Raw genomic sequence first — 26,486 nt, forward strand, 5'->3', positions numbered from 1 at the left:
TTTCACCATATTGGCCAGGCTGGTCTCGAACTCCTGACCTCAGGTGATCCTCCCACCTTGGCCTCCCAAAGTGCTGGGATTACAGGCGGGAGCCACCATGCCCGGCCAGTTGGCTTTTAAACCTCAGCTATTAATTTGCAAGTATATTTGGTTTATGAACAACAGCAGCAACAATAACAATGTCTGATAATTTTCTCTTTTTCTCTAGGTTTAAAAGAGAGGCAACAGTTAAAACTATACTTTTAATAAAAAGTGCAGCTTCTCAGTTATACTCCATCATGTATTCCCTTTTTCTCCTAATAGAATGTGTTTGTTATTCTTCCTGTTCTGAGAGTGGCTCCTTAATTGATTTTATACCATCAGTTAGTATTATTTTATATAATTAAGGCAATCAATAGCGAGATTTTTAACATCTCATCTTGGCATAGATTTTGTCTCCTTTATCTGCAGTTTTTGTTTGTTTGTTTGTTTTTTGAGATGGAGTCTCGCTCTGTGGCCCAGGCTGGAGTGCAGTGGCGTGATCTCGGCTCACTGCAAGCTCCGCCTCTCGGGTTCACACCATTCTCCTGCCTTAGCCTCCTGAGTAGCTGAGACTACAGGCGCCCGCCACCTCGCCCGGCTAATTTTTTGTATTTTCAGTAGAGATGGGGTGTTGTCACTGTGTTAGCCAGGATGGTCTCGATCTCCTGACCTCATGATTCACCTGCCTCGGCCTCCCAAAGTGCTGGGATTACAGGCGTGAGCCACTGCGCCCAGCTGTCTGCAGTTTTAATTCTAGACTGGTGAAAAGTATGCCGGTAACTACAGGATACCATTTGTTGAGTGTTCACTTCCTGTTAGAGACTATGCTCACCACTTTATGTACGTATTCTCATTAAATTCTCAGAACAAGTATTTGGTTTTTCTCAGAATACTGGTATTTAACCTTATTCTCCTCATTTTATACATAGGAAATTGAGGCCAGGAAGGGGCAAGCAAATTGCCCAGGGTCGAGCAGCTCCTACGAGGTTGGAACCCAGGTCTCTCTGGTCCCTGCCCCCACCCTCTTCTTGTACACTCATTTCTGCTGGGTTCCCCACACCTCCTGGTGTCTTGGCACTCTCAGATCTTACCCACCTTGAATAAAGAATCAGGACTCCTGTTGCAGTCACTCCTCTACCTGAGAAGGAAGTAAAGGGAAATGAGGTGAGGGCTGGCACGATTTCTATCCCAGCTTGTGGCAGACAACATGCTTTAATTCTGAAAGCAGCACCAATGCTCAGTTTGTTTGGAAAAACCTCTCAAGAGTAATATTGTACTCAAGCACTCTGTTTACTAGTATGTGTTCATGTATGTATATATCACCTTGATGAGATTATATATGTATATATATATATATATCTGTGCATAATATGTACTTGGTTATGTGTGTGTATATAATTATCTGAAATAATGCCTTAAGCATTAATGAAAGTTATTGGGGGTTCTGGAAAGTTGTTTAAATCAAGAGAAAGACAATAGTCACTGGAAGAAACAAATCTAAATTTGCTTCCTTTTTTCTCCCTCATCTTGGGGCAACTATGACTCCTAAAGTTTAGAATACATAATGTTACAATTATTTAATGTTTAAGCAAGAGATTCTATAAAGTATGACCACATTAACAAAAATATAGTTTGAATTTTAAATTCACAGTGAGCGTATATCACCAAAAAGAATTCTATGAGTCCAAATAATACATTATTACTGACTTGACACTCAAGTTTTATATAGAAGTGACAACAAAGTCTCTGTTTAATTGATGCTAAGAGATACGGACAGTGTAACTCTGCAAATGGGGAAACACAGTGTCAATTCAAACCCGAATAGTTTTTTTTTATTTTAATATTATATTCCTTTAATAAATCAGATTAAGAATCATTTCCAACAACTCTCCCACAAATATTTAGAAGTGCCACCCTGTGCAAGGCACTGGAGAGATGACAGTAAACAAGACCAGTATCACCACTGCCCACATGGAGCCCAAAGGGGTAGAGAGTAAGGAAGCCCTGGGACAAGTACCTGGGAGGAGCCTAGAGGTACTATGGGAGCCTGGGATAGAACATAACTCCGGCAGATTGGGGTGTTCAGGAACACTTTCTAAATGAAGTAAAGTATTGGACCTGAGGATGAGTGGGAATTAGCCAGTTGCAGGCAAGATGAAGAGGGCTGCAGGATAGGAGTGGAATATATGAAGGTCCCCAGGGCAGCCAGAGGACTGAGCCAGAGTAGGGGTGCTGAGAAGAGGAAGTGGGCCACAGAAATGAAGCAGAGAAGGGGTCTGACCAGGTGTTTAGACTTTATCCTGAGATCATCAGGAACCGTGGGAGGGTTTTAAGTTGCAGAAATAATATCAAATCTGCATTTTTGGATAAGACTAGAGTCTAGGACATGTGTTAGAAGGCTCGGCAGTGATCCAGATGAGAGGTGAGGATGGCCTGAATGCATAAAGGGGTAGTGAAGATAAAGAAAGTGAACAGATCCTTGAGATACTTAAAAACGGAATTTATAGAACTTTGTGAGCACTTAAAAATGGAGAGTGAGAGAGGAAATGGAGATAAAGAGGTTCTTGGGTTCCTGATTGGGTCACGGGTTTTCTGATGGTTGGAATCGTCAGGAAAAAGAGAGGAGTGGAGACGGGTAATGGATGTGGTTTAGGATATGTGGCATTGGAGGAGACATGTCCACGTGGAGGTCTCTTGTGAGCAGTTGGAGGTATACAACAAGTACTGCAAAGAGAGGTCTAGGCTAGAGATGCCCATCTTGAGGCCATCAAACTATGGAAATAAATAAGATCCCTTAGGGATGATGTGTCCTGTAAAAAGAGTCAAAGGCCTAGAAGCCCAAGGAACATCAACATTTACAGGATGTGCAGAGTAAGCAGCGACAGAGAAGGAGCAATCAGAGAGATGCAGAAAGAAAACTGGCAGAGTGTGCACTCTAGCATTTTTAGATCTTCAGTATTTGAAGGAGTGAGTCTCAGCAGTGTCAAATGCTGCTGAGAGTCAAGATAAGGACTAAGAATTGTTCTGTGGATTTGGTAAGAAGCAGGTAGAAGATGACCCTTACTGGGGCCAATTCAGTGCAGTATTCAGGGTGGCAGCTGTATTGGAAGGGCACAGTATTGGTGGAGCTAAGGGAGGACACAGACAGTTCTTTCAAGAAGGTCACTGTGAATGAGGCCAGAGAGTTGGGGTGGTAGCTGCAGGATGACGGGGGCAATGAGAAGGCTGAGTAAAGAAACAGAATACATGCTGGGCACTGCTGAGCACATAGTCACAGCCGGCAGCTGGCCCCCTCTGCTCACTGGTTTGATTTTTCCTTTGTGGGATTCAACCACTCTGCCATATTTGGACAAGGCAGACAAGTAGATTGACCTATCAAGGAAGACACAAGTTCCCAACTTTTTTGAGAATCTGATACGAGAGATCATTTGTTAGTAAGAATGTAAATCCACTCGATTTGGGATCGGTGGGTAGAGGGGATATTTATTACAAAAAGGGATCTCTCATGGATTTAGATGAAGACCTCACAGAGCCTGGAATTACAAATGTGAAGGTCCCGGGAACCAAGAGCGCTATTCCTCATTTTTTATTCTGGGCTACCTAGTCTTTTATCTTCAGTCATACCTGCTTTATTCTTTCCTCTGCAGACAGGCTGTCTTATGAATCAGTCCTCAAGTTTACATCGCCAATAAGTTTAAACACTAATAGACTTTATAATAAGCACCTCAGAGGCTCAATTCCAAATTCCCAGAGTGGAGAATCTGACCCAGCTTTAGTTAAGTGTCTAATCATCTATGGCCAGGGGGTGGAGTATTGATTTTTAGTGCAAATGTAGGCATGGCAGAGAGCCTCCGAAGTGACAGGAAGGAGAGGATTGCCTGTCTGCGCAGAGGTTTTCTGGCATCTCTGCTGCATCCAGACATCTGCTTTGCTGTGTTTACCTTATTGGAGATTTCTCTGTTGTGGGCCCACTTGTCAGAGGCAAGTTGTCCAGGGTTCTGCTATATATTCATTATGGAAGGTTTTACCTTATTGAAATGACAGTTCCCCAGCTTTAGCATTTTATGTTGTTCCATTAACTGTGATACAGACATGCCTGCAAAATATCAGTTCATGAACAAAACTTACTTTCCCTGAGATAGTAACCGTTTCACAGCCTCTCATATTGCTGCTTCATTGTGCGATGAAGTGTGAACCCTTTAATGGTGACTAGTTAAAACACATACCTGCACACATCAGATCCAGAATTTGATTCCAAATTTACAAAATAATCAAGTCTTCTTTTGAAATCCTACCTATCAAGACCCAATTTAAATCTTCTTCATTCCATAAATTCTTGCCTGTTCTTATCCCCTGAACAGCAGAAAATTATTTTTCTCTGTTTTTATGGCTCACTTTGTTTTAACCTACTTACTATCTTAGTGTTAAAGGCAGCACACGCAAAGGCACTGAGATGAAAGAGCTTGTGGCTTTGCCGCTTATTAACAGTCCAACCCTGTGAAGGTATACAATGCATTTGAGCTTTATCTCTTTGTGAGAGTGATGATGATGCCTACCTTTCCTGGATGTGAGGAGCCAGCAGGTGAACGGATGCAAAACTGTTTGCATGCTAGGAAACCTATGCAGAGACTGATTACTTAAGGAAATAGTTTTGGAGTTTGAAGACCAGGTTTCTGAATCCCTGTCTGCCACTTGGTAATTCATGGTATGGCAGTGGGTGACTTAACTGTTCTTCCTTGGGCATGTTGTGTGGTGCGTTTTCTTTCATTCCTGTGACAAACTATCACAAACAGAGTGACTTAAAACAATCCGAATTAATATCTTACAGTTCTGTAGGTCAGAGTCAGAGTGGGCTTGTTTGGTTTCTCTGCACTGAGTCTCATAAGGCCAAAAATGAGCTGTCAGCTGGCCCAGGCTCTTACCTGGCTCAGGGGAGAATCTGTTTTACAAGCTCATTCAGGTTGTTGGCAAAATTCAGTTCCTTGCCAACTGTGGGACTAAGGTCCCCATTTCCTTGCCGTCAGCCAGGGGACTCTCAGTTTCTGAAGGCCACCTGCTTTCTTCATCACTTTGCTCCCTCCATTTTCTTTTCATTCATTCATTCATTTAGACAAATAAAAATTGTATCGATTTATGGTATACACATTTTGAAATATATATCCATTGGGGAATGGCTAAATTCGGCTAATCACCATATCTGTTACCTCACATTCTTACCATTTCTTTTGGCGGGAGCACTTAAAATGTACTTTCTTAGCAGTTTTCAAGTGTACAATACAGTGTTCTTAGCTATAGTCACCATGTTGTACTAGCATCTTAAAAATATGGAATGTAGCCCGGCCAACATGGTGAAACCCCATCTCTATTAAAAATTACAAAAATTAGCCAGACATGGTGGTGCATACCTGTCATCAAGCTCCTTTGGAGACTGAGGCAGGAGAATCACCTGAACCCAGGAGGCGGAGATTGCAGTGAGCCAAGATCGAGCCACTGCACTCCAGCCTGGGCGACAGAGCAAGATCCTGTCTCAAAAAAGAAAAAAATATACGGAGTGCTTCATAAATTTGCACATGATCCTTGCAGAGGGGCCATACTAACCTTCTCTGTGTTGTTCCAGTGTACATGCAAGTTGCCAAAGCAAGAACTGAACACTCCCTCTTTTTTCAAACCAGCAGCATCACATGGAGTCCTCTTCAGCTGGATCTCTGACTTCGCTGCGATTTATGTTCAACAAACATAAACTGTTACCCAAGAGATATTTTGTGCCTCAGGTTGCTGGTAGGAGTAATGCAAATCAAAAGAAGCTCGGTTGGTAGTCGTACAGTGGTTCCTTTGTATAGCAACTTTTAGTACATGCAAATAACAGAGAAGGCAAGCAGACATGCCAGATCCACATGTAAGGAGTACTGATAAATAGGAAGAATATTCCATTTTTTGCTTAGGACGTTTGTTGAAGCCTTTGACAAGCTATCTTATTTCAATTCCATTATTGTTCGTATTCTGGGCTCAATAGGGGTACTTAAAGTACCCAATGTTGTAAGACTGCTGAAAATTCACACACCCCCATCCCCGGAGACAGAGTCTTGCTCTGTCACCCAGGTTGGAGTGCAATGGTGCAATCTCAACTCGATGTAACCTCCACCTCCTGGGTTCAAGCGATTCTCCTGCCTCAGCCTCCTGAGTAGCTGTGATTACAGGTGCATGCCACCACACCTGGCTAATTTTTGTATTTTTACTAGAGACGGGGCGTCACCATGTTAGCCAGGCTGGTCTCAAACTTCTGACCTCAAGTGATCCGCCCACCTCGGCCTCCCAAAGTGCTGGGATTACAGCTGTGAGCCACAATGTCTGGCTAGACGACTGAAGATCTTGAATGAAAAATAATTCTAATTTTTGTTTATTCACCCTGCATCTTAGCAGGTATAGTGTAAAAGTTAGGAGCAAAAACTCTAGAGCCAAACTCCCTGATTTTGATTTCTCTCTCTTTCATGTGTCCAGTGACCTTGGGCAAGTTACTTAACCTCCCTGTACTTCAGTTTTGTCACCTGTTAAATGAAGGTAAATATAGGCCTAACTTTGTGGAGTTACTATTGAGGATTAAATTAAATGTGTTGATATATGTAAAGTGTCTGGAATCGTAGCTAGTGCATAGTGCTGTGTGAGTCCTGGGATGATTATTGTAATTGGACAATGTGCTTTAACCATTGGCTCTCAACTAAGGGCTGTTTTGCTCCCCAGGGTACATTTGCCAGTGTCTGGAGATAAGGGTTGTCACATCTGACAGGGTGAGATACAGACATCTAGTGTGTACAGGCCAGGGATACCACTCTGAGTCCAAAAATGCACAGGGCTGCCCTCCCCAACCCCCAAACACAGTTATCCATCCCGAATGTCAGCAGTGTCAAGATTAAAAGCCCCTGTTGGGGCTTTTATGTTTTTAGTAACAACTTCATTTACAAATAAAATATTCATGTATCATGAGTGACTTTTAACAGTGAGGAAATTCATGACTGACAGCCGTAGGGCTGGCTCTGAGTTCTACAGTAAAGTAAAAAGTAGAAAATAAATGGTTCTGGTGATTATAAAAACAGGTATCACAGGAAAAGAGTGTGCTTAACTTCTAGAATGTATAATTAAGGGTAAGAAATACTCTGGTCTTGTGAATCATTGAATGGGAGTTCTCATTTTCTAATTTTCCAGTGAGGTTCTTCTGAGATGATATAAGGTATGAAATTACAGGTGACCCTTGAACAATGCAGGGTTTGGGGCACCAACCGCTCCTGCAGTTGAAAACCTGCGTATGACTTTCAGTTCCCCCCCCCCCCCAAACTTAACTACCAATAGCCTACTGCTGACTGGAAGGCTTACTCACTAAACATAAACAATCAGTTAACATGTATTTTGTATGTTATGTGTATGAAGTACTGTATTGTTATGACAAAGTAAGCTATAGAAAAGAAAATGTTATTTTGAAAATCACTAGAAAATATATTTATTCATCAGGTGGAAGCGAGTCATCATGAAGGTCTTCATTCCTTGTTGTCTTCGTGTTGAGTAGGCTGAGGGGGAGGAAGAGGAGAGGTGTTCGTGCTGCCTCAGGCAGAGGTGGAAGAAAATCCAAGTATAAGCAGACTCCCAAGTTCAAACCCATGTTGTTCAAGGGTCAGCTGTACTTGGATTTGGAAACTTGCTGTTACTGTGTATGTTAGAATACAGTGGGAGTTAAGATAAATATGCATTACAGTTGCTTATGTGGAATTTACCTATACTGTAGTAGTGGTATATTTTGCAAGGCCCCAAATGTTTTTGCCACTGTTATTTTTATTTCTGAATATGATACAAGGCTTACTTGTTTGCTCTCTTCACTCCTTCTCATCCCATAGGAATATTGAGTAATTTAGAATTTAGGGTATTCTTCAACTACTTATTTCTCTGCCACCTCTCCTATCAATTTCAGCTATTTGATTTGTCTGTACAAGATTCTGTAGGACTATCTGAGACTCTATTCATTCTCATGGTTACAGAATTTGTCCTTTTGATGATGATAGGTCACTTAATCATCAACACTTGCATGACCACAGAGTGCAGAAGCTGATTAGTCTGACATCCTGGATCATGTAGGAAAGAACCTGGGCACATTTCCATACCTTCCACTCTGTTAACCTACTTGGAGAAACTGAGAATCACAAGACACAAACAAAAATAACCTGCAGTTCATCATTAAGATTAAGCAGAATACTGACATGTTAGGCATCAACTAAGTGCTAAAAATACTTGATAATTAATTACATGATACAATTGCTAAGTATTGGGAAAAATAGATGAGATTGTGATCATATTAGAAATACATTTGTCTCATGGTATTTAACAAATTTGTGGCTTACATCATTATGACAAAAGGAAGGTGTTAATTGCAGCGAGGATGGTAACCACTCTATCCTTTTTTAGATCATTGTATTACAACTTTGAATCTATAGGCATAAAGAGAAACACCCTGACTCCTTATTTAAAAGGAAGAAACAAAACCTCTTTGAGTCAGATCATATCTGCCATATTTTTAAATTAGGGCTAGAACCTGGGAAAAGCAATTTTCAGCAGCACTACGTTTTATAATGCGATCTTTTGTTCAGTTTGACTAGTTTGTTTTTCTGACACTCTCTAAAGTGGTGTAACAGTGATAACTACTTCTTCATAGACTTTGTGATTAAGAGAGATGAGCCTTAAATATAATTGGCATCTTTCAAGGGTTTGGGCAAAGTCCAGCCAGTGTCCTGTGATGTCAGGGTATTAGAACAGAGAACCTCTTCTGTCAGCCACCACCTTGCTGTGGGCTCAGTTGCCTGCTTGAGCACCACATCGAAGACCCAGCTACATAGCAGTTGAAAACTAGTTAAAGCCTTCCTTCTACTTTGAAATGATTGCTACCCAAACCTTGGTTTGCTGCTTCCTAATTCAGAGCCTTATACTGAAGACATTTTTGGAAAAAACTCAACAGCTTTATCAGTGAAATATGGGGAAATACTTACGTGTTTTCATCAATAATTAGTTGATCTGGGGAAGACAGACTTAGATTACAGTGAATCAGTGTCTACGTCTGTTATAGAATTTCTGTAAGCAGGCCTGGCTGAGTAGCAAATAGCACACACAGGACCATGTTTCTTGCCTCGTTTCGGTGTACATAGTGACATTTTATTGTGGTAGCCTGGACCAGTGAGTAGAGGGTCCCAAAGACTTGAGATCATCCTAGGAAGACAATTCCTTTACAAAACATGGTTACCATTAGTTCTGAGAATAGAATTGAGAGCTGAGTCTGGATTCCAAAGAATACTGGCAAGGCATATCATAGTAGTGATTAGTCTAAGCTGAGCAGGGCCCAGTACCCAGAGAGTCAAGCCTGGGAGAAGAAAAAAAGCCGAAATGGAACCAGAATGACAACACTTAGTAATGTGGATAAGATCATCACAGATATACAGCTGTACACCAGTGAGCTGCTCGTGGACAGGAATTGAATGCAGTGTAGGCCATGTAGCTATAGGTGCTCAAGATGATTGTGGAAGGAATGAATGGTTCTGCCTGGCACAAAGCAACACGGGAATGGCTTTTGGTCTGGGGAGTCCAGTACTAGGACAGCTTCCACCCTGCTGCCCCACTGAATCTCTTGGGGAATTTGCTTTCTGCCTGGCTGAGGAAGGTGTGATCTGCTTCCTTCGCTGTGAGTTCTACAGGAGTGGACCACTGTTAGGGAGGGCTGCGGCCCCTGGAACATTTTTACCATTGCTCAGAGTAAACATTTGCAGGGTCAGGGGCGGTGGCTCGTGCCTGTAATACCAGCACTTTGGGAGACTGAGGTGGGCAGATCCCTGGAGGTTAGGAGTTCAAGACCAGCCTGGCCAACATGGCAAAATCCCGTCTCTACTAAAAATTAGCGAGACATGGTGGTACGTGCCTGTAGTCCCACCTACTAGGGAGACTGAGGCAGAAGAATCACTTGAGCCCGGGAGGTTGAGGCTGTGGTGAGCTGAGATTGTGCCACTGTACTCCAGCCTGGGAGACAGAGCAAGATTCTGTCTCAAAAAAAAAAAAAAAAAAAAAAAGGGCAGGCCGTGTATTCAATCCACTAGATTTCACGACCTTGGTTCTTTGTCAGTAAAATTCAAAGGTGAGTAGTTAGTTGTTGGGAGGGTGACCTTCTGAGACAGGACCAAGGAAGCAGGCAAGAGGGAGAGATCCTTCATAAATCCTGACAGAGCATCCTGTAGAAGGTAAAATATCCTGGTTTGGAGGAGCATTTTAAACAACGATATTTTAAATCAAGTTAGAGAGTCCTAAGCCAAGGACAGCATTTTATATTCAGTACTGGGAAGGTATTTGCTGTCAACAGTAGAAGGTCATACTTCTCTGTTTGGAACAACAGTCTTGTTTCCAGAAATGAAGAATGTGGAATTCTAATATTGTTCAAACATTGAAAAGAAAACAGTATGAGAGTCAGTTTATATGGAAATCGATAGTAGAAGATCACAAGTATACTGACCTATTTTAAATAAGATTTCATGTAGTTACAGTAAAACTTTGGGGAGAAAGTTGTATTCTTTCATGTATATATATGTGAGGGTCAGAAATTTTACATTTGAGAAAGAGAAATTGTAATTCAGCTATGATACCCTGTAAAATTTTACATTTGAGAAAGAGAAATTGTAATTCAGCTATGATACCCTGTAAAATTAGGTAAAAATTAAACATTTCAAATAGTATTATCAGTTTTACTGACTGGAAGCATAGTATTTAATACAAATACTGTTATAAAATATTTTTTAACAAGAGCCCCTTTTCACAAAACTAAAGCTATTTAATGTTATTAACAGAGTGGTATGTAATTATTGGGGTAATTCAGTTTTCACTAGCACTATGAATAAATTGTATTACAGAAGATACTTTAATATTTGAGGTTTATACCAAAGTATATAATATAGCCTTCTTTGATAACAATATTTACTTGAATAATTGATTTGATTTTGATCACATATTTTACTTTTTTCAAACAAGATGGAGAAAAACTCCTCAAATTATTGTATGATGTTGCTATTTTCTGAGTGAATCCCAGAACCCCGACCACATACCTCTATTTTTTTGTTTTTAACCATTTGTGCCTTCCCCCAAGCCCACATTAGTCTTTAAAACTTAATCAGAGGAGTTGGCTACTGTAATTTTTTTGGTAAATCATACTATTTATTATTACACAATTGTCACTGTCAAACCTTTAGAGAAGTTTCAGCTACCAAATAATATGAAAAATACTGCAGAGAAAAACTTCTATTTTCTCAAATTGGAGCAATGGTACATTGCCCAGTTTTGAGCTGATCACTCTAGTTTTAAACAAACAACCAAAGGATAACTACTTAAATGCTAAATGCCTTGTGATTGGTGGTAGTTCAAACTTTAGTTTGAACTTTAAACATAACTGGCTGACCCCTCCTTAAGAGAAGATACTGGCCGGGCGCAGTGGCTCATACCTGTAATCCCAGCACTTTGGGAGGCCAAGGCGGGTGGATCACGAGGTAAGGAGCTTGAGACCAGCCTGGCCAACAGAGTGAAACCTCGTCTCTACTAAAAATACGAAAAATTAGCCAGGCATGATGGCAAGCAACTGTAGTCCCAGCTACTTGGGAGGCTGAAGCAGGAGAATCGCTTGAACCCAGGAGACGGAGGTTGCAGTAAGCCAAGATTGCGCCACTCGACTCCACCCTGGGGAACACAGCAAGACTCTGTCTCTTAAAAAAAAAAAAAAAAAAAGATACCACCGCAGTTCTCCTGGCAGAAAAACCACTGTGACAGCATATGTGCACGTGCCTCACCTTTGTTCAAGGCAGAAGGAAGAGGGAAAGCAAAGATACCCATTGACCTTGACAAATGTCCCATTGGCTGGAACTTTGACCAGTAGCCACTTCTAGCTGTGAAGAGTCTGAGAAAGAACATTAGGTCTTTACAGTTGTCAGTGTCAGCAAGAAGCAAAGGAAGAAGAGGTTTGGTTGTGGGGTAAATATATCTATATTATCTGCAGTAGGTCTAATAGATACTCATATTTTTATTGTTTTGCAGCTTTGTGTAGTCTTTTGGAATAATAAAACAACTTCACTTCTGCTGACAAACTTGACATTCCTTTTACTTCTTAAATTTATGGAGGTCTTTGCCCGATTTTTAAGCCGTAAAATAGCTGAAGAAAATTGGAAGTCATTGCATTCAAAGCTCATATTAAGTAATGCAGTCTATTTTAACAGGTTGCCGAATCGGGCATATATTTATTGCTGGCCACTTGCCATCCAGCAACAATAGAATGAATGATGATGATGAAGATGAATTTTTTTTTTTTTTCTTAACCATTTTGGAGAAAAAAATCAGGTTCTATCAGATTTTAAAACCCTATCAGAAGGGTTAGAGTCATGGGTTTGCAGGCCCAGGAAGTATTTGCCATCACTTACAAAATACCTCAGATGATCTTCAGTCCATAGAAAATATGATTTTAGGGTGGTAATGATACAGGCATATCAGATGTTAGTGCTTGCCTTAAAGATGGTACTGTATCACATATAGTCTAAAATAATTATTTGCCGCTTTTAGTGATAATCTTAGTAACATAGAAGTCTAGATGAAACCATAGAAGAGAGCTTTGAAAAATAACCCGTATCTCAGTACTTTTTCTCTGCATGTGTTTAGTAAGAAATCTGATACTGCCATTTAGGGACAATGTTTAGAGTATTACTGACATTCAAGCTAGTATATTGAGCAATGTGTGTCTTTTCAGTAACACAAAATGAAATTATTAGAGTGTTCTTTTGGTGATGAAATACAGTCCTCGATGAAACCAAGACTCATGGTAATGAAAGAACCGTGTAGGATGCCCAAGTAGAGGTGAACAGAAATCTTTCAAAGCAAGGAACTTTAGCTATTAAAATGTATGTAAAGCAAAGTTCTGTTTCAGTATATGTCAGGTAACTTTTTCCCTACAGGGTACCAGAAGTAAGAGATACTCATATTTTCAGTTTCTTAACATAGCAGTACATTTAATGCTTTCCCTGCGTCTGCAAGGTTTTCAAAAAAAGAAATATATGAAGTTGGTTTTGCATGTCATGTTTCTGAAAGCCTCACTCTTAAACATAATGTAAATTTTTCCAGGATAATGAGATAGGTAACAGAAACATGCAAAGATGTATATCAACAGCACATGAGTAGCACCTTGTTTGGAAGGCAAGTTTCCCCCAGATTGCATGGGTCACACATTTGGCTCAGGACAGCGTACAAGGTAATATATCTTAGGCTTCAGACTCAGTGTGAGTTCATAGCCAACCTCCATCACTAAGATCTGATGTTGGGAAAATTACTTAACCTCTTGATTTCTTCATCTGTGCAGTGGGACTCTCACTGGGGAGACTACCTTCCTTGCAGAGTTGTTGTAAGGGATGAGCGGAGAAATGCTTTACATACTTCCTGATGTGTAAATGTTCAGTAAATGCTATTTCTATGAGAAGGATGATGATAAGAAAATACCTTTTTGGGACATACCAATTATGGATTTTAAGTCTTGTAGAATCACTAGTTGCTACTCCAAGGTTATCCTTAGGAACCAGCATTTCTGGTAGTATTACATTTCGTAAGTAAAGTCCTTTTATACATTTTTATTATTGTTATGCCCAGATAATAATTTGTAAAACTGTTATCAGCAGTATGAAAGGATTACTTTCAGAATTTACAAGATCATGGATTCTACATGACAATGGATATTCCACTTATTAATAATGGACAGTTGTAAGGACAGTTACTTCAGAAGGTTTTGTCTTGTTTTGTTTTTAGGAAAAACAAATTTTCCTATAATATGTGGCATTTTATGGCCAATCTATTTTTTATGAATTCTACCTTCAAATAATAATAACTTAGAGAATTGCAATTCATAATCCTTTAATTAAGAAAATAGTGATTTCTGGCCTTAATTTGAAAAGGAAATGCTTATACTGTGCAACTCGCTTCTTTAACAACTTTATTCATAATTGCCAAAACTTGGAAGCAACCAAGATGTTCCTCAATAGGTAAATGGATAATTAAACTGCACTATATCCAGACAATGGAGTATTATTCAGCACTGAAAAGAAATATTATTCAACACTAAAAAGAAATGTGCAATCAAGCAATAAAAGGGCATGGAGGTACCTTAAATGCGTGTTACTAAGTGAAAGAAGTAACATGGCTACAATGTAAGGCTACTTATGATTCCAATTATATGATATTTTGGATGAAACAAAACTATGCAGATAGTAAATTACTGGGGATTGGGGAGAGTTAGGGATGAATAGGTAACATAGAGGATTTTCGTGGCAGTGAAAATACTCTATTATATGGTGGTAAATACATGCCATTATACATTGTCAAAACCACTGAAATATGCAACACTAAGAGTGAGCCTTAATGTAAGTCATGGACTTACATTTTTTTACATTTGGGTACTAATGATGTGTCAGTGTAGGAATAGTGCGTAATGTTGATAGTGAGGAGGCTGTGCCTTTGAGGGACAGAGGATATATGGGAACTTTGTACTTTCCACTCAGTTTTGCTGTGCATCTAAAACTTCTGTTTTAAAAAAAGTCTGTTTTAGAAAACATACACACACAAAAGAAAGGAAAAAGGGGAAATACTTGTGCCCTGCAATTCTCCTCTTGACAGCTGAAGAATGGGGCTTGACTTTCTGGGAATAGCTTGTTTCCAAAAAAAAAAAAAAGAATGTAATTTAAAAAGGTAACTATATCTGACTTTGCTCATTTTAATGAAATTCAAGCTAATTCATTTTTATCAATCACTAAATAATTAGTAACTTTATTAACTACTAGTAATACTAGTCATAACCTCATAGTATTTGTAAAGTTTAAAAAAGGAATCTAAAGGGAAAAAAAGTTTAGTCTTTGTAAGGTTGACAAATCTGTAAACAAATCTTATAAAGATAGCACACTTCAATTTGTAAAATCATTTTGTCACTACTGCAAAAATTAAAATGTAGTGAAAATTTGAAGTTGTAGAATGATAAATGTATGAGTTAGAATGTTTGGGCTTACCTTTTTATTACAAGTATTAAAAAAAACCTTTTGAGATTAGACACTACATGAAAATAGTATTTGTTTTCTATGGAATACTTTTTTAGCTCTCTTTAGGATATTAAGGAAGCATCTGTGATATCCCAGCAAAGAATACCTTTTTTGGCTGGGCACGGTGGCTCACTCCTGTAATCCCAGCACTTTGGGAGGCGAAAGCAGGCAGATCACCTGAGCTCAGGAGGTTGAGACCAGCCTGGCTAACATGGCGAAACCCCTTCTCTACTAAAAATACAAAAATTAGCCAGACATCTGTAATTCCAGCTACTCAGTAGGCTGAGGCAGGAGAATCGCTTGAACCCAGGAGGGGGAGATTGCAGTGAGCCAAGATTGCGCCACTGCACTCCAGCCTGGGCGACCAGAGTGAAACTCCATCTCAGAATACACACACACACACACAAAACGAATACCTTTTTCTCTTAATCACTGAAGATCTATGGTTGCTGATGCTTCCCGTGTTGGGAAAGCCCTATAAGATCTTGGCCTGGGGACCAAGTGAGGAAGATCGCCTGTCACCACAGGCCTGCAAGGGGTCACTTGCTGGCCTCACATTGACCACAGAGGTCTTAGCAAGACTAATCTAATGAATTCAGAGTTTCTGTGTTAATTAAAAATCAGCCAAATAAACAGACCAAAAACCCTGAGGTTAAACCTTTTAACTCAGAGTGACAACTTCTGAACTCAATGACAGCTTCTGCCTGGAGACTGTAGTCATTAACCACAAGACAGATATTTCTGATGAGGAAATAACTGCAAATGGTAGACCCTTAGCTGATGCCAGACTATTCTATGTAAGGAAAGTGTTCTCGGCAATAGTGCTTCTTTCCAGAAAGGAATGGGCTAGATATTCACATATGAATGAGCCCTTTTCTGACCTCTAACTTTTGAGTTGCTAAATTATTATCCCTTAGAATGTTTTAGAGAAATGGACTTATATTTTGGTCAAGTATTTCTTTTTTCTTTTTTTTCCCCCGTACCCTCTTCCATTTGGTAACAACACAAGAGTTTTATAAAATAATGTCAAAATTTGGCCATAAAAAAAGAGAACCATTAAATGCATATGATCCAATTTTTTGAGCTAGAGCTAGAAACACTGGCTTTTCCTTAGGAGAACAAGATACTTCTTAGAAACAGAACAATCTGTCCTCTACAAGTAGTGATTACTAGAATTCTCATTTTTTAAAACAGGCTTTATCAGGCATTCTGACTCTTTTTCTAAAGAAATGGCTGTTGCTAACCACGCTTTCATTTCACTGGGGAATTAATGCTCAGTGGCGCATTAGAATTCATGCAGTAGCATTAAATAATTACTGTTTCTTTATATATCTCTTGCCAACTTAGAAGTACATTAAAATTGGCTGTAGGAGAATTCAGGACACCTCACTCTGAAGAAAATCCCCATCCATATATATATATATTCTCCACTCAGCGAATAAGAGGCAACCTTGAGTACCTGGCAACAAACGAATTGCACACATAGCAACAAGAAAAGTCGAGTAATACAGAAAGAGGAAAGAGAAGCTGGTCTACATTGGCTCCCGTGGTGGCAGTAAACCTCAGAAAAGATCAGATCTGTAGACAGCAGCTTGGCATGAGAGAGGAGTTCATGGTTTTCCATAAATCTAGTGACAGGCCAGGCCGGGTAGGGCAGCACCGTCTTGTCTGCCCAAGTAGCATACAGGGCCGGAGGAGAAAAGTGAGGTCCAGAGCTGGAGTCGAGAGCCACAGTGGAGGAGGAGGAAGGCTGGGAGAGCTGAAGGATGTAGGGCAGGCAAGGAAAGGTGGTACTGTGAGGGTCTTCAGTTGAGCCAGCTCCCAAGCCTGATTCGGTGTGTCATTTGGTGCCACACCTGGCCACAGCTGCTTAGACCCCAGCGAGGGCTGCCCTCTGTGCGTGGAGCAGCAGGAGGGCTCAGAGGCCTCAAATGACTGTCTGAGGTTTGCAAGCAGCAAAAAGTGAGGGCTCTGTTCAGTGTATAGTGGAGAAAATCAGAATGAGAGAGTTCCCAGCCTTGCTCTTCTCTACACTACCTTAGGCCTTAGCTTCATCTGTAAAACAGGGATAATAATACCCCAGAGAGGGTGTTGTAAGGATTGGATGTGTTAAATTTTATCGAATTCCCCTCACAGTGCACTGTGGTAGCTGTTTGACAAAGTTAATTCATTTCCTCCTTTACAGCCTCGGACTCCATAACCCATAATGACGACAGCTCCTACAGTTTCATTTGTAGAACAAAATAATACTTTCTAAAATGTGGAACTACTACTCATCCAGTGAAAGAATTAAGAAACTTACACATAATGCTTTATATACCTCAGATCTCAAAGACTTGCTAATTTGTGGCAAAGAGAAAGCACATATGGTGCTACCAGAGCAGGCCAGGAAGCTGGCTCTGAAGGGCAGCCTATGCTAAAAGTGAAATAGAAGCTCCTCGCTGAGCTATGGGAACCAGGGCTGGTGGGGAAGCCACATGCCCGCAGACCTAAAAACAGAGTGGTTAGTTCTAGACGTGTGCCTGTAAAGTAGGGGTTGCAGTGCAAACTGCTGGGCTGTGGGCTAACTGTGGCTCACAGATTTTTTTTTTTCCAACCCTTAGCCAGTGTAGTGTTTTTTTTTTTTTTTAAATAGCTTTAGTCGGGGGCTTGACTCTCGTTTATTCATTTCTAGTTGCCCTAGACCTGGTGGTTCTGTTCCTCTCTGGCCCTTCAAATGTTCTGACCCCTTTTTCGAGCCCACCGCAGAGCAGGGGCACAAACCAGTGAGCAGACGGTGGACTCAGAACCGGGGACTGAATGTATCCTATCCCTGTGACCTAGGGTCGCCAGGTGAAATATAGCACTTTTAGTGAAATTTGAATGTCAGATCAACAACTTTTTTTTTTCTTTTTTTCAGTGTAATTGGGTTCTGTGTAATATTTCCATTTCCTAAATCTGGCAATACTGCTTTATTCCCACTTATAATTCTCATCCTCGCAACCGTAGGTACTAAGTAGTAATTATCATTGTAACATTGAGGTAAAGAATCTTGAAAATAGAACACCTTAGCAGCCTTTGGGACAGAGAGAGGGGATGCATTTATTTCAGCATTTGAAATAGCATGTGAATGAGTGTTTGAATTTGATATGGGGTAAAATTGGAAACTGTCATGGCTAGAGGGCTTTTTTTTTCACGTACTGGGTGATGACAGCTAGAAGGTGACTGGAGGTGGCCCTCGCTCACTGGAGAATCATGTGAGGACAAGGACCATTCCTGAGACTGTCTTGGGTGGCATCTTGATACCTGTTACATGAGAGGATGTTAAATATTTCCAGATGTAGTTGTGCTAGACTCCAGGCAGGCAGTCTTTGTGAAGGCGGAGTCACATCAGGCTCTGCGCTGTCACCTCTGGGTGACATTAGCCTCTTCTTTCCTATCCCGGAACTGCTCTGCCCACTCTGAGTTCAGCTAAAGTTCAAAGCATCAAAGGAAGGAGACCTTCCTTCCTAAGTTCTCCCTTATCTCAGTTTAACCACCTGAAGCCTAGGAGGACTCTGAGGAGGTGGCGTGCGTGGATCAAGGTCAGCCAGGTTCATTGAGTGTCTTCTAGTCAGGTGCCCTGTCACACCTGGTGTCCTCTCTGTGTGTAAGGGAGGTAATATTTATTTTTTTAATAAGCTTTATTTTCTGAGCAGTTGTAGGCTCATAGCAAAATTGAGCAGAAAGTATAGAGAGTTCCCATATACCCCCTGTCCCCACACAGGCACAACCTCCCAATTTCAGGACCTCCACTGGTGCATTTGCTAAAATGGGTTATTCTTTTTTAAAGGTGAGAGGACTAAGGGGTAGAAGGGCAGACCCTGAGGCAGCCGGCTTCAGGCTTATCCACTGTGACCTGCTCTGCCATGTGCCTGTGACCTGCCTCAGTATCCGGTCACTCGCTGCCCAGTGGTCCTTCTGGCCCTCCAGATCTTCATTCTCATAAGGAAATGTCGGTGGTGGGGACAGCATTAGGTAAGCAGAGGAAGGGGTGGTTAGATTGCTGTCTTTTGTTCATCCATGGAGAAATTCTCTTCCAAGGGATAAGTGAAGGTTTGGAGAAATTGTGAAGTAATTTCCTCCAAGTTGCTTTTTATCTATGTCCCTCCCTTCTGTTTTCCAATTCCACCAAAGATGGAAAGAAATAAGGTTGATTCAGTGACCCTAAAAATATTTTATCTGAAAGTTCTAGAAGTTACTTTCATATGACAGCCAAGTAATTTTAAGCAAAGTTTGATGGAAATTGCTGTCAGGCTTTTAAAGTCACTGTTTTTCAAAGCATCAATGCTAAGTGTAGTTTTAAGAGAAACGGCACATCACTTTCGGGTTTAACGATCAGTGAGTTAGAGTGCGCTTCCACCTCAGACCTTGCCGAAACCAGGTACAGCCTCTTGTGTCCCCAAGAACAGCAGGGACGTGATTATGACCGGACCACAGAGCTTCTTCCCTTTCATGACAAACAGCAGGCTGTTATATAAATGAGCCAAAGATGGCCTCTGTCTGGTGGTCTCTAGGTTATTTCCTCACTGCAGGTTGAGACTCATTAACTCAAGAGCCCACCAACACCAAACTAATTTGTATACATCGAATTATTTTTAAAATAGCCCAAACAAGCAGATTTTTAGCTATTTAGAGCCTGCCTTACACATTCTGTGAAACCTCCCCTAGCATCTGTTGGCCATTGAAAAGATAGAGCTTTGTGGTTTTAAGACACTGAGCTGCTACTGCCTTTCAAAGTTCTCTGACATAGAGATACTCCACCATGCTGTGAAGTGACATCACTTAGTCCTAAGCCCTCATTCTAATGCACCTCTCCCTTGGGAGTTCCTTTCCCCCCCCCCCCCCCCCCCCCCCCCCCCCCCCCCCCGCCTTCTGCATGGCGACCTGCTCACCGTATGCCTCTGGATGCCCTCGCATGCAACCCTGTACAAAGCACTACTCATTAAAGCTTGTTGTGTGTTAACTGCCTCTGTGGTCCTGTCTTTTTCCCAGATCAACCTCAAATCCCTTGAACAAACCCCCCCCTACACAGTAGTACCTTGGCACAACTAAGATTTTATGAAAGCCAGTGTATGAACTTCCAGAACTAAAGATCACCCCACATTGCCTTACCCCTGGAGTGGACCCTTCTCCTCTTCTTTTCTTCCTCCATCTTTTGGATACCAAATAGTTCTGTATATTTTTTAAATGTATGTATTGATAAAGAGCTTGTGTATGATATAGATTTGCCTGGTTTCACACATATTTGTCACTTGTATTTATGTGTTTTACTAGGAAAAATTATGAAGCTCTTTTAGATTGCAAAGATCACAGACATTCTTAGGTTTTTACTAAAAGTGACTATAATGCCTAAAATGCATTGAGCACTCACTGTGTGTCGGGCAACGTGTTAAGCTCTTTACATGCATTGTTTTATTTAATCATCACCACAACCAATGAGGTGTTTTTATTCACATTTTATGCCTGCAGAAAGTGGGCTCAGAGAGATTAATTGCCTCGCCTAGAGTCACACTGATGATGGCAGAGTTCAGATATGAACCCAGTTTCGCAGATGTGTTCGCCCGTGATCCGCTCTTACCATTACTCCTCAGTAAATGAGAAGCTTTTCTACGAGTACACATGGGGAAGTAAGCAAACAGTCTCAGCAGGCAAAGAGGAAAAGGGAAGATGATTCATCAACATTCGGGACTCAACAGCATTGTTGATCGTTCTATAGCAGCTGTACAGGCCTAACACAGTTCCACTGGGGAACCATCCAAGTGGCAACATCATCTCTGCCTCAGCCGCCTCTTAACTTTTTTCTCCTTCCTTTCTCTTCTTTCTCATGGCTTCTACTGCTTCATGGCCCTTTCTCCTGTGTGTTTGTACTTCTCTGTTTCTATGTCGCTCTCTGGCCTCTAGGTTCTCTCTGAATGTCTCCCAGTTACACTTCCCTAGGTAGAGTGATGGTTGGGTTGTTTCGCCCCATGCATTAGTGAGAACTGCACACCAGGGCGCCTCACCTTGGAGGCTCATGGCTGGCTGTCAGCTGTCTGCCTTTGAATTGGGCTCCAGGCCCTGGTTCATTCAGCTGGGCCAGCATCACATCCTATAAACTATGGAAATTTTATGTAAGATCCCATAGAAGGAGGCCGTTAAGTGGGACTTGAACTTGTAGGCTTCAGTGAAATAGGGCAATGAAAGCCCAAAGTTTTCCTAAGATGTATCTGGCAAAATCATGTAATTTTCAAATACTTTTAATGTGTCTAATATGAAAATTTAAAGATTATATGTTTAAAACTTTAGCAAATAGAAGTATTTGCTAAGAGTAGTTCTAGCAATAAATATGCAAGATATGAAATCTGTGCATACTAGGGAAATTCCAACGTGTTTCTTCAGTGTGCTTGATTAGATCAGGACATTAAACTTAAATTGTTAGAAACAATAGAGTTGTATACAACATTTAATTAGTTTTCTTAGTCTTCTATTTCATAAACATTTAGTGAGTATGTAAGCAGGCAGTGTCTTATGTTTCCACACATTATCAACGAGATTATAAGTGAGACACAGTCCTATATGCTTCCCTTTCAGTCCTTTAGAATCTTAACTTTTCATAGTGTGGCAGATACTCAATAAATGACCTGGCCTAATTAATCAGCCCCGATGCCAATTGAGAAGAAAGTACAAATCAAAGAATCTTTTCTTATAAGCATGGAGTCAAGGGGAAATAATACTATTTCTTTAATGCCTTATACCCAATTTAATATTGTCTGGGTTAAAATAATGGGTTGCAATTATGAAATTTTGGGTCCTTTCGTTCATTTCACACAGTGTATCGGCCATACCTTTCACCGGAGCAAATACACGTATTCAGAAAGAAAACATCTTTGGCTTGCTTTCAGTTTATCTTTTTTTGTGAGGGTTTCACTACTGCATTTGAAATTTGGGGCCCATTTTACTTCTACATGGAATGTCAGGCTGTAAAACCCTAATTAAGTTGATGAAAGACTACAAAAGAAACCTAAGGAGCCAGTGAAGAGGGGGGATCAATTCTGTCCTTGTTAGTAGTTAAATTTTAGAAGTGACCTCCTCGTCCTGCCAGCTCATGAGAACTGGGTCTAGAGAACTTAAATTACTTCATCCCCATTGCCACTCAGCTGGATAATGCCTTAATACTACAAAATTTTTTTTTTTTTTTTGAGACGGAGTCTCCCTCTGTCGCCCAGGCTGGAGTGCAGTGGCCGGATCTCAGCTCACTGCAAGCTCCGCCTCCCGGGTTTACGCCATTCTCCTGCCTCAGCCTCCCGAGTAGCTGGGACTACAGGCGCCGCCACCTCGCCCGGCTAGTTTTTTGTATTTTTTAGTAGAGACGGGGTTTCACCGTGTTAGCCAGGATGGTCTCGATCTCCTGACCTCGTGATCTGCCCGTCTCGGCCTCCCAAAGTGCTGGGATTACAGGCTTGAGCCACCGCGCCCGGCCAATACTACAGAATTAAAAGCTGGTAGCCTTTTGATGTTTTCGAATATTTGTGTGAGTCGTAAATCTAAGTTAACAAGTTGATTTTATTTGTGACTTTTAAATTGAGGCTCATAGTCCATGCACGCATACACACACGCACACAATGTCTTACAGTTAGCTTCAATGCGGGAAATCATTTCCAGAGGTGATCAGCTGGTGGAATTGGTTAACAATATGACTGTTCCTCTTTACAATTGCTGGATAAACCCCTCCCAATGCTTCATTCAGGGCATTTTGACCACATCATTTTCTTCTTTTGTAACTGTAACTCATAGAAATCCCATGGGATCAGGAACCCATTTTAAGAAATATGTCAGCAACTTTTGAAATGTAGGAAACTAACCAATTAGTGTCAGCTTTTCCCTTGAGGGAATAAAATAGGAAAAGTTAATATATGCTACAGAGGTTACTTTAGCAGATCCTCTACTAGTGGTACATTGTATAAATGATCATTTTTGACAAAGCTGAAACAAATCATCATAACTTTTTATTTTCTGTTTTGATGTTCAGTATATTCCAAAAGCTTTTGAATTTATAAAGTATCTTTGGAAATTTACAGGAATGAAGAATTTACTAAATGTAGTACATTTAATGGGAAAACCAAATAAAACTCAAATATAATCTCTAGGTGTTCTGTAGATTTTTTTATATACCTAGTCTTTCAGAGGCTCATTGGTTTCTATTTTTCTGTGATGTGAATTTAATTAGTTATAATGTAGATTTAAAATGTAATAAACACGTGATTACCTGCCATCTGTCAAGCAGTATGCAAGGTGCAAAAACACACACCATGCTCATGTATTCCTTACATACATCCTGTAAGAAATTACCCCAATTCCAGATAAGAATCACAAAAGCTATGACTCATCCTTAAGTATGTGACTAATCAGTGGCATTGTAGGGTTTATAAATCAAGTCATGTGACCCTCAAATCTATTTTACTTCTCAACAAAATTAATTTATAAGAAAAAAATCCTGAAAATACTACCATATACACGTTCTTTTGATTGTTGGAGGATCAATAATCTGATTCAGTAAAGGAAGATTTTGTTGCTGACTCATTAAAGGAAAGTGATGCAATGTGTTGGTTAATGCCGTGGGCTTTGGAGTCAGGCCAGCTTGGAGATGAACCCTGGCACCTTGTCTATGGAAAAATGTGGTGACTTTGACTAAAGTTGTTTTTTTAACTTCCAAGCCTCAGTTTCTTCATTTCTCTAACAATGATGATAAAACGTATTTTATAGGGTTGTAGCAAGAATTGGTTACAATACTAAAGTCACAGCATTTAGCAGAGTACTCAGCAGATAATACTGATTCTTGGTAACTGTTGGTAATAATAGTGGTGAGTTAGGAAGGTAATTTACAAATTGGTTAAAGATGCCGATTGTTCAGGAACATATGAAAACTTTGTTATTAATAAAATGATATTGATCTCAATGAAGATTTTGAGTGGTAAATGGCCCATAAATAATATCTATAACTTTATGTGATGCTTTAAGATACTCTGAAATATGGAGCCAGATTGGAACATTTTCCAATTATGTCCATGTTTTGATTACTGTTGATAATAAATTGGGGGTAGTGGTGTGAATAAGTTATAGACAGTTGAAGCATCCCAACCCTTTTAAAAAATATGTGTACAGGCCGGGCGCGGTGGCTCAAGCCTGTAATCCCAGCACTTTGGGAGGCCGAGACGGGTGGATCACGAGGTCAGGAGATCGAGACCATCCTGGTCTACACGGTGAAACCCCGTCTCTACTAAAAAATACAAAAAACTAGCCAGGCGAGGTGGCGGGCGCCTGTAGTCCCATCTACTTGGGAGGCTGAGGTAGGAGAATGGCGTAAACCCGGGAGGCAGAGCTTGCAGTGAGCCGAGATTATGCCACTGCACTCCAGCCTGGGCGACAGAGCGAGACTCTGTCTCAAAAAAAAAAAAAATGTGTACAAAAATAATTATGTGTTCTTTGAGTCATTGAAAAAAATTTGTACAACTAATTTATGGCAGAGGGGTTTGGCTTTTAAAACCATTATTGGTACATGGACCCTCAATTAGGAATATATTGGATCAATCTTCAGTTACATACATATACACACATATGTATCCAATTAAAGATTGATCACGTTAAAATAAACAAGTTTTTCCAAAATGTAGGCATGATCAGAGTTTTATTTTTTATTTGTTGTAAATATTTTAAAATACTTCTCCATATAGTCTTGGTCAAGAAACATCAAAGTGATTTAAAGAGATAACCTGAATATTTATCTGTAAGCTGTGAGGTCAACGAAGTAAGAAGAACTTTGTGCAAAAATATGAATTTTAAAGATAGTCTTTGCAGAATTAATCTGTTATGAAAATGAACTAGATAAATGTAGACATGGTTCATACTTTTAAGATAAGCTAAATTCCTTTGTCGGGAACTGACTTGAAAATGGTATTTGTATTAAATAGGATTAAATGAACTCAAAAAGAAAACTTTCCATTTGTAAACATAAAAGGGTAGTGTGTATGTGTACGAGCATGTTTATATGAGCGTGTGTGTTCTGGTTTATATAATCATAACCCTTTTACTTAGTCATCCTTTTAACTAATGAATTTTAATGTTTTAGCCTTTGCTCTTCAATATATTACCTATTTTGTAGGAAAAACATCTCCATTCAAATTATAATCCTGTTTTTATTTTATTTCTCAGATGATGAAACATGCTTGGAATAATTATAAAGGTTATGCCTGGGGATTAAATGAACTGAAACCTATATCAAAAGGAGGCCATTCAAGCAGTTTGTTTGGTGAGTAGATGTGCTTTGGTTTCTTAGTGACTAAGTAACTTCTCCGTAACTTACTAACTTCTCCCCAATTGCTTCAGCTTATGGATGGTGAAGAAGTCTGTGTAATATGGCCCAGGCCATTTGGTTAGGAAACTTGCACACCTGATGAAGTTAGTAAGGATTGTGCATAATGTGTCCTCTAGTTAGAGTAGTGGCTGCATGTTCGAATAACCTGCGTAACTTTAAAGAGTACTGATTTCTGGAGCATACTTACAAAGATTCTCACTTAATGGTTATAGGGTGCAGTAGTAGGATTTTTGGCCTCTGGGGTGATTCCCACCATAGAAGCACTTGGTGGGCTGCACTAACTGCGTCCTGTTAGGTAAAAGCTGTGCTTTTATACATAAGCTGGGCAAGGCTGCCAGCCGTGGTGATCTTCACTGTATCTCAATTTTGGCTGTAGGTTTCTCCTGTTTGTACCATGGAAGAGAAAGTGAGGATGGATTGGGTTAATTGAACTTCCATTTATCCACTTTTGCACACTTTATTGCATTTGGTTCCTGCAGCAGCCCTCTGTGACTGGTACTGTGGATGTTAATAACATTCCATTGTGGAAGTAAGAAAGCTGAGTAACACAAGGGTGTCATGGATTCTTTGGGTCACAGAGCTGCCCAGTATCCTCCTACTGCACTTGATTTCTTTCTAATCCTTAAAATCTGTCTGTAAGTAACAGGATGAAGGGAATACAGTGTTACTCAGGAACTTCTGAATTGGACAATAGAACACTTTCTATACTTTAACTGAAAGTGTTAAATAATAGCAATTCACGTAATAGTTTCAGCTCACATTTATTGAGCACTTACTGTCTGCCAAGTGCCATTCATGCATTATCTTATTTAGCCTCATTAAAATATAATTTTATAAGTGAGAAAAATGAGGCCCAGAGAATAGTTTTCCCAGAGATAGCCACCTACTAACTGGCAGAGCTGGGACTTGAACCCTGGGGTGGCTAACGTTAGAGTCCGTGCTCCTAATTCTGACATGTTGCTTTTCCA

At 40.3% G+C, this 26,486-nt stretch overlaps 1 protein-coding gene, 1 long non-coding RNA gene and 1 other non-coding gene across 3 annotated transcripts in view; 2 read left to right on the plus strand and 1 right to left on the minus strand.

Annotated features, from left to right (window-relative positions):
* MAN1A1 (mannosidase alpha class 1A member 1) overlaps positions 1-26,486 on the plus strand; it is a 165,157-nt gene that overhangs the window by 16,581 nt on the left and 122,090 nt on the right. Inside the window, exon 2 of the mRNA XM_023218998.1 lies at positions 25,356-25,452. Within this exon, the coding sequence (XP_023074766.1) occupies positions 25,356-25,452 (97 nt within the window). The remainder of the gene's footprint in view (positions 1-25,355; positions 25,453-26,486) is intronic.
* Positions 5,562-5,663, minus strand: LOC111547355. Its single transcript, XR_002733104.1, has one exon. It is a non-coding gene; the product is annotated as a U6 spliceosomal RNA (small nuclear RNA).
* Positions 6,278-15,357, plus strand: LOC111547284. The gene is made up of 3 exons (XR_002733078.1): positions 6,278-6,579; positions 13,192-13,318; positions 14,653-15,357. It is a non-coding gene; the product is annotated as an uncharacterized LOC111547284 (long non-coding RNA).

Source organism: Piliocolobus tephrosceles, chromosome 5, assembly GCF_002776525.5.
Source record: "Piliocolobus tephrosceles isolate RC106 chromosome 5, ASM277652v3, whole genome shotgun sequence".
NCBI lineage: Eukaryota > Metazoa > Chordata > Mammalia > Primates > Cercopithecidae > Piliocolobus > Piliocolobus tephrosceles.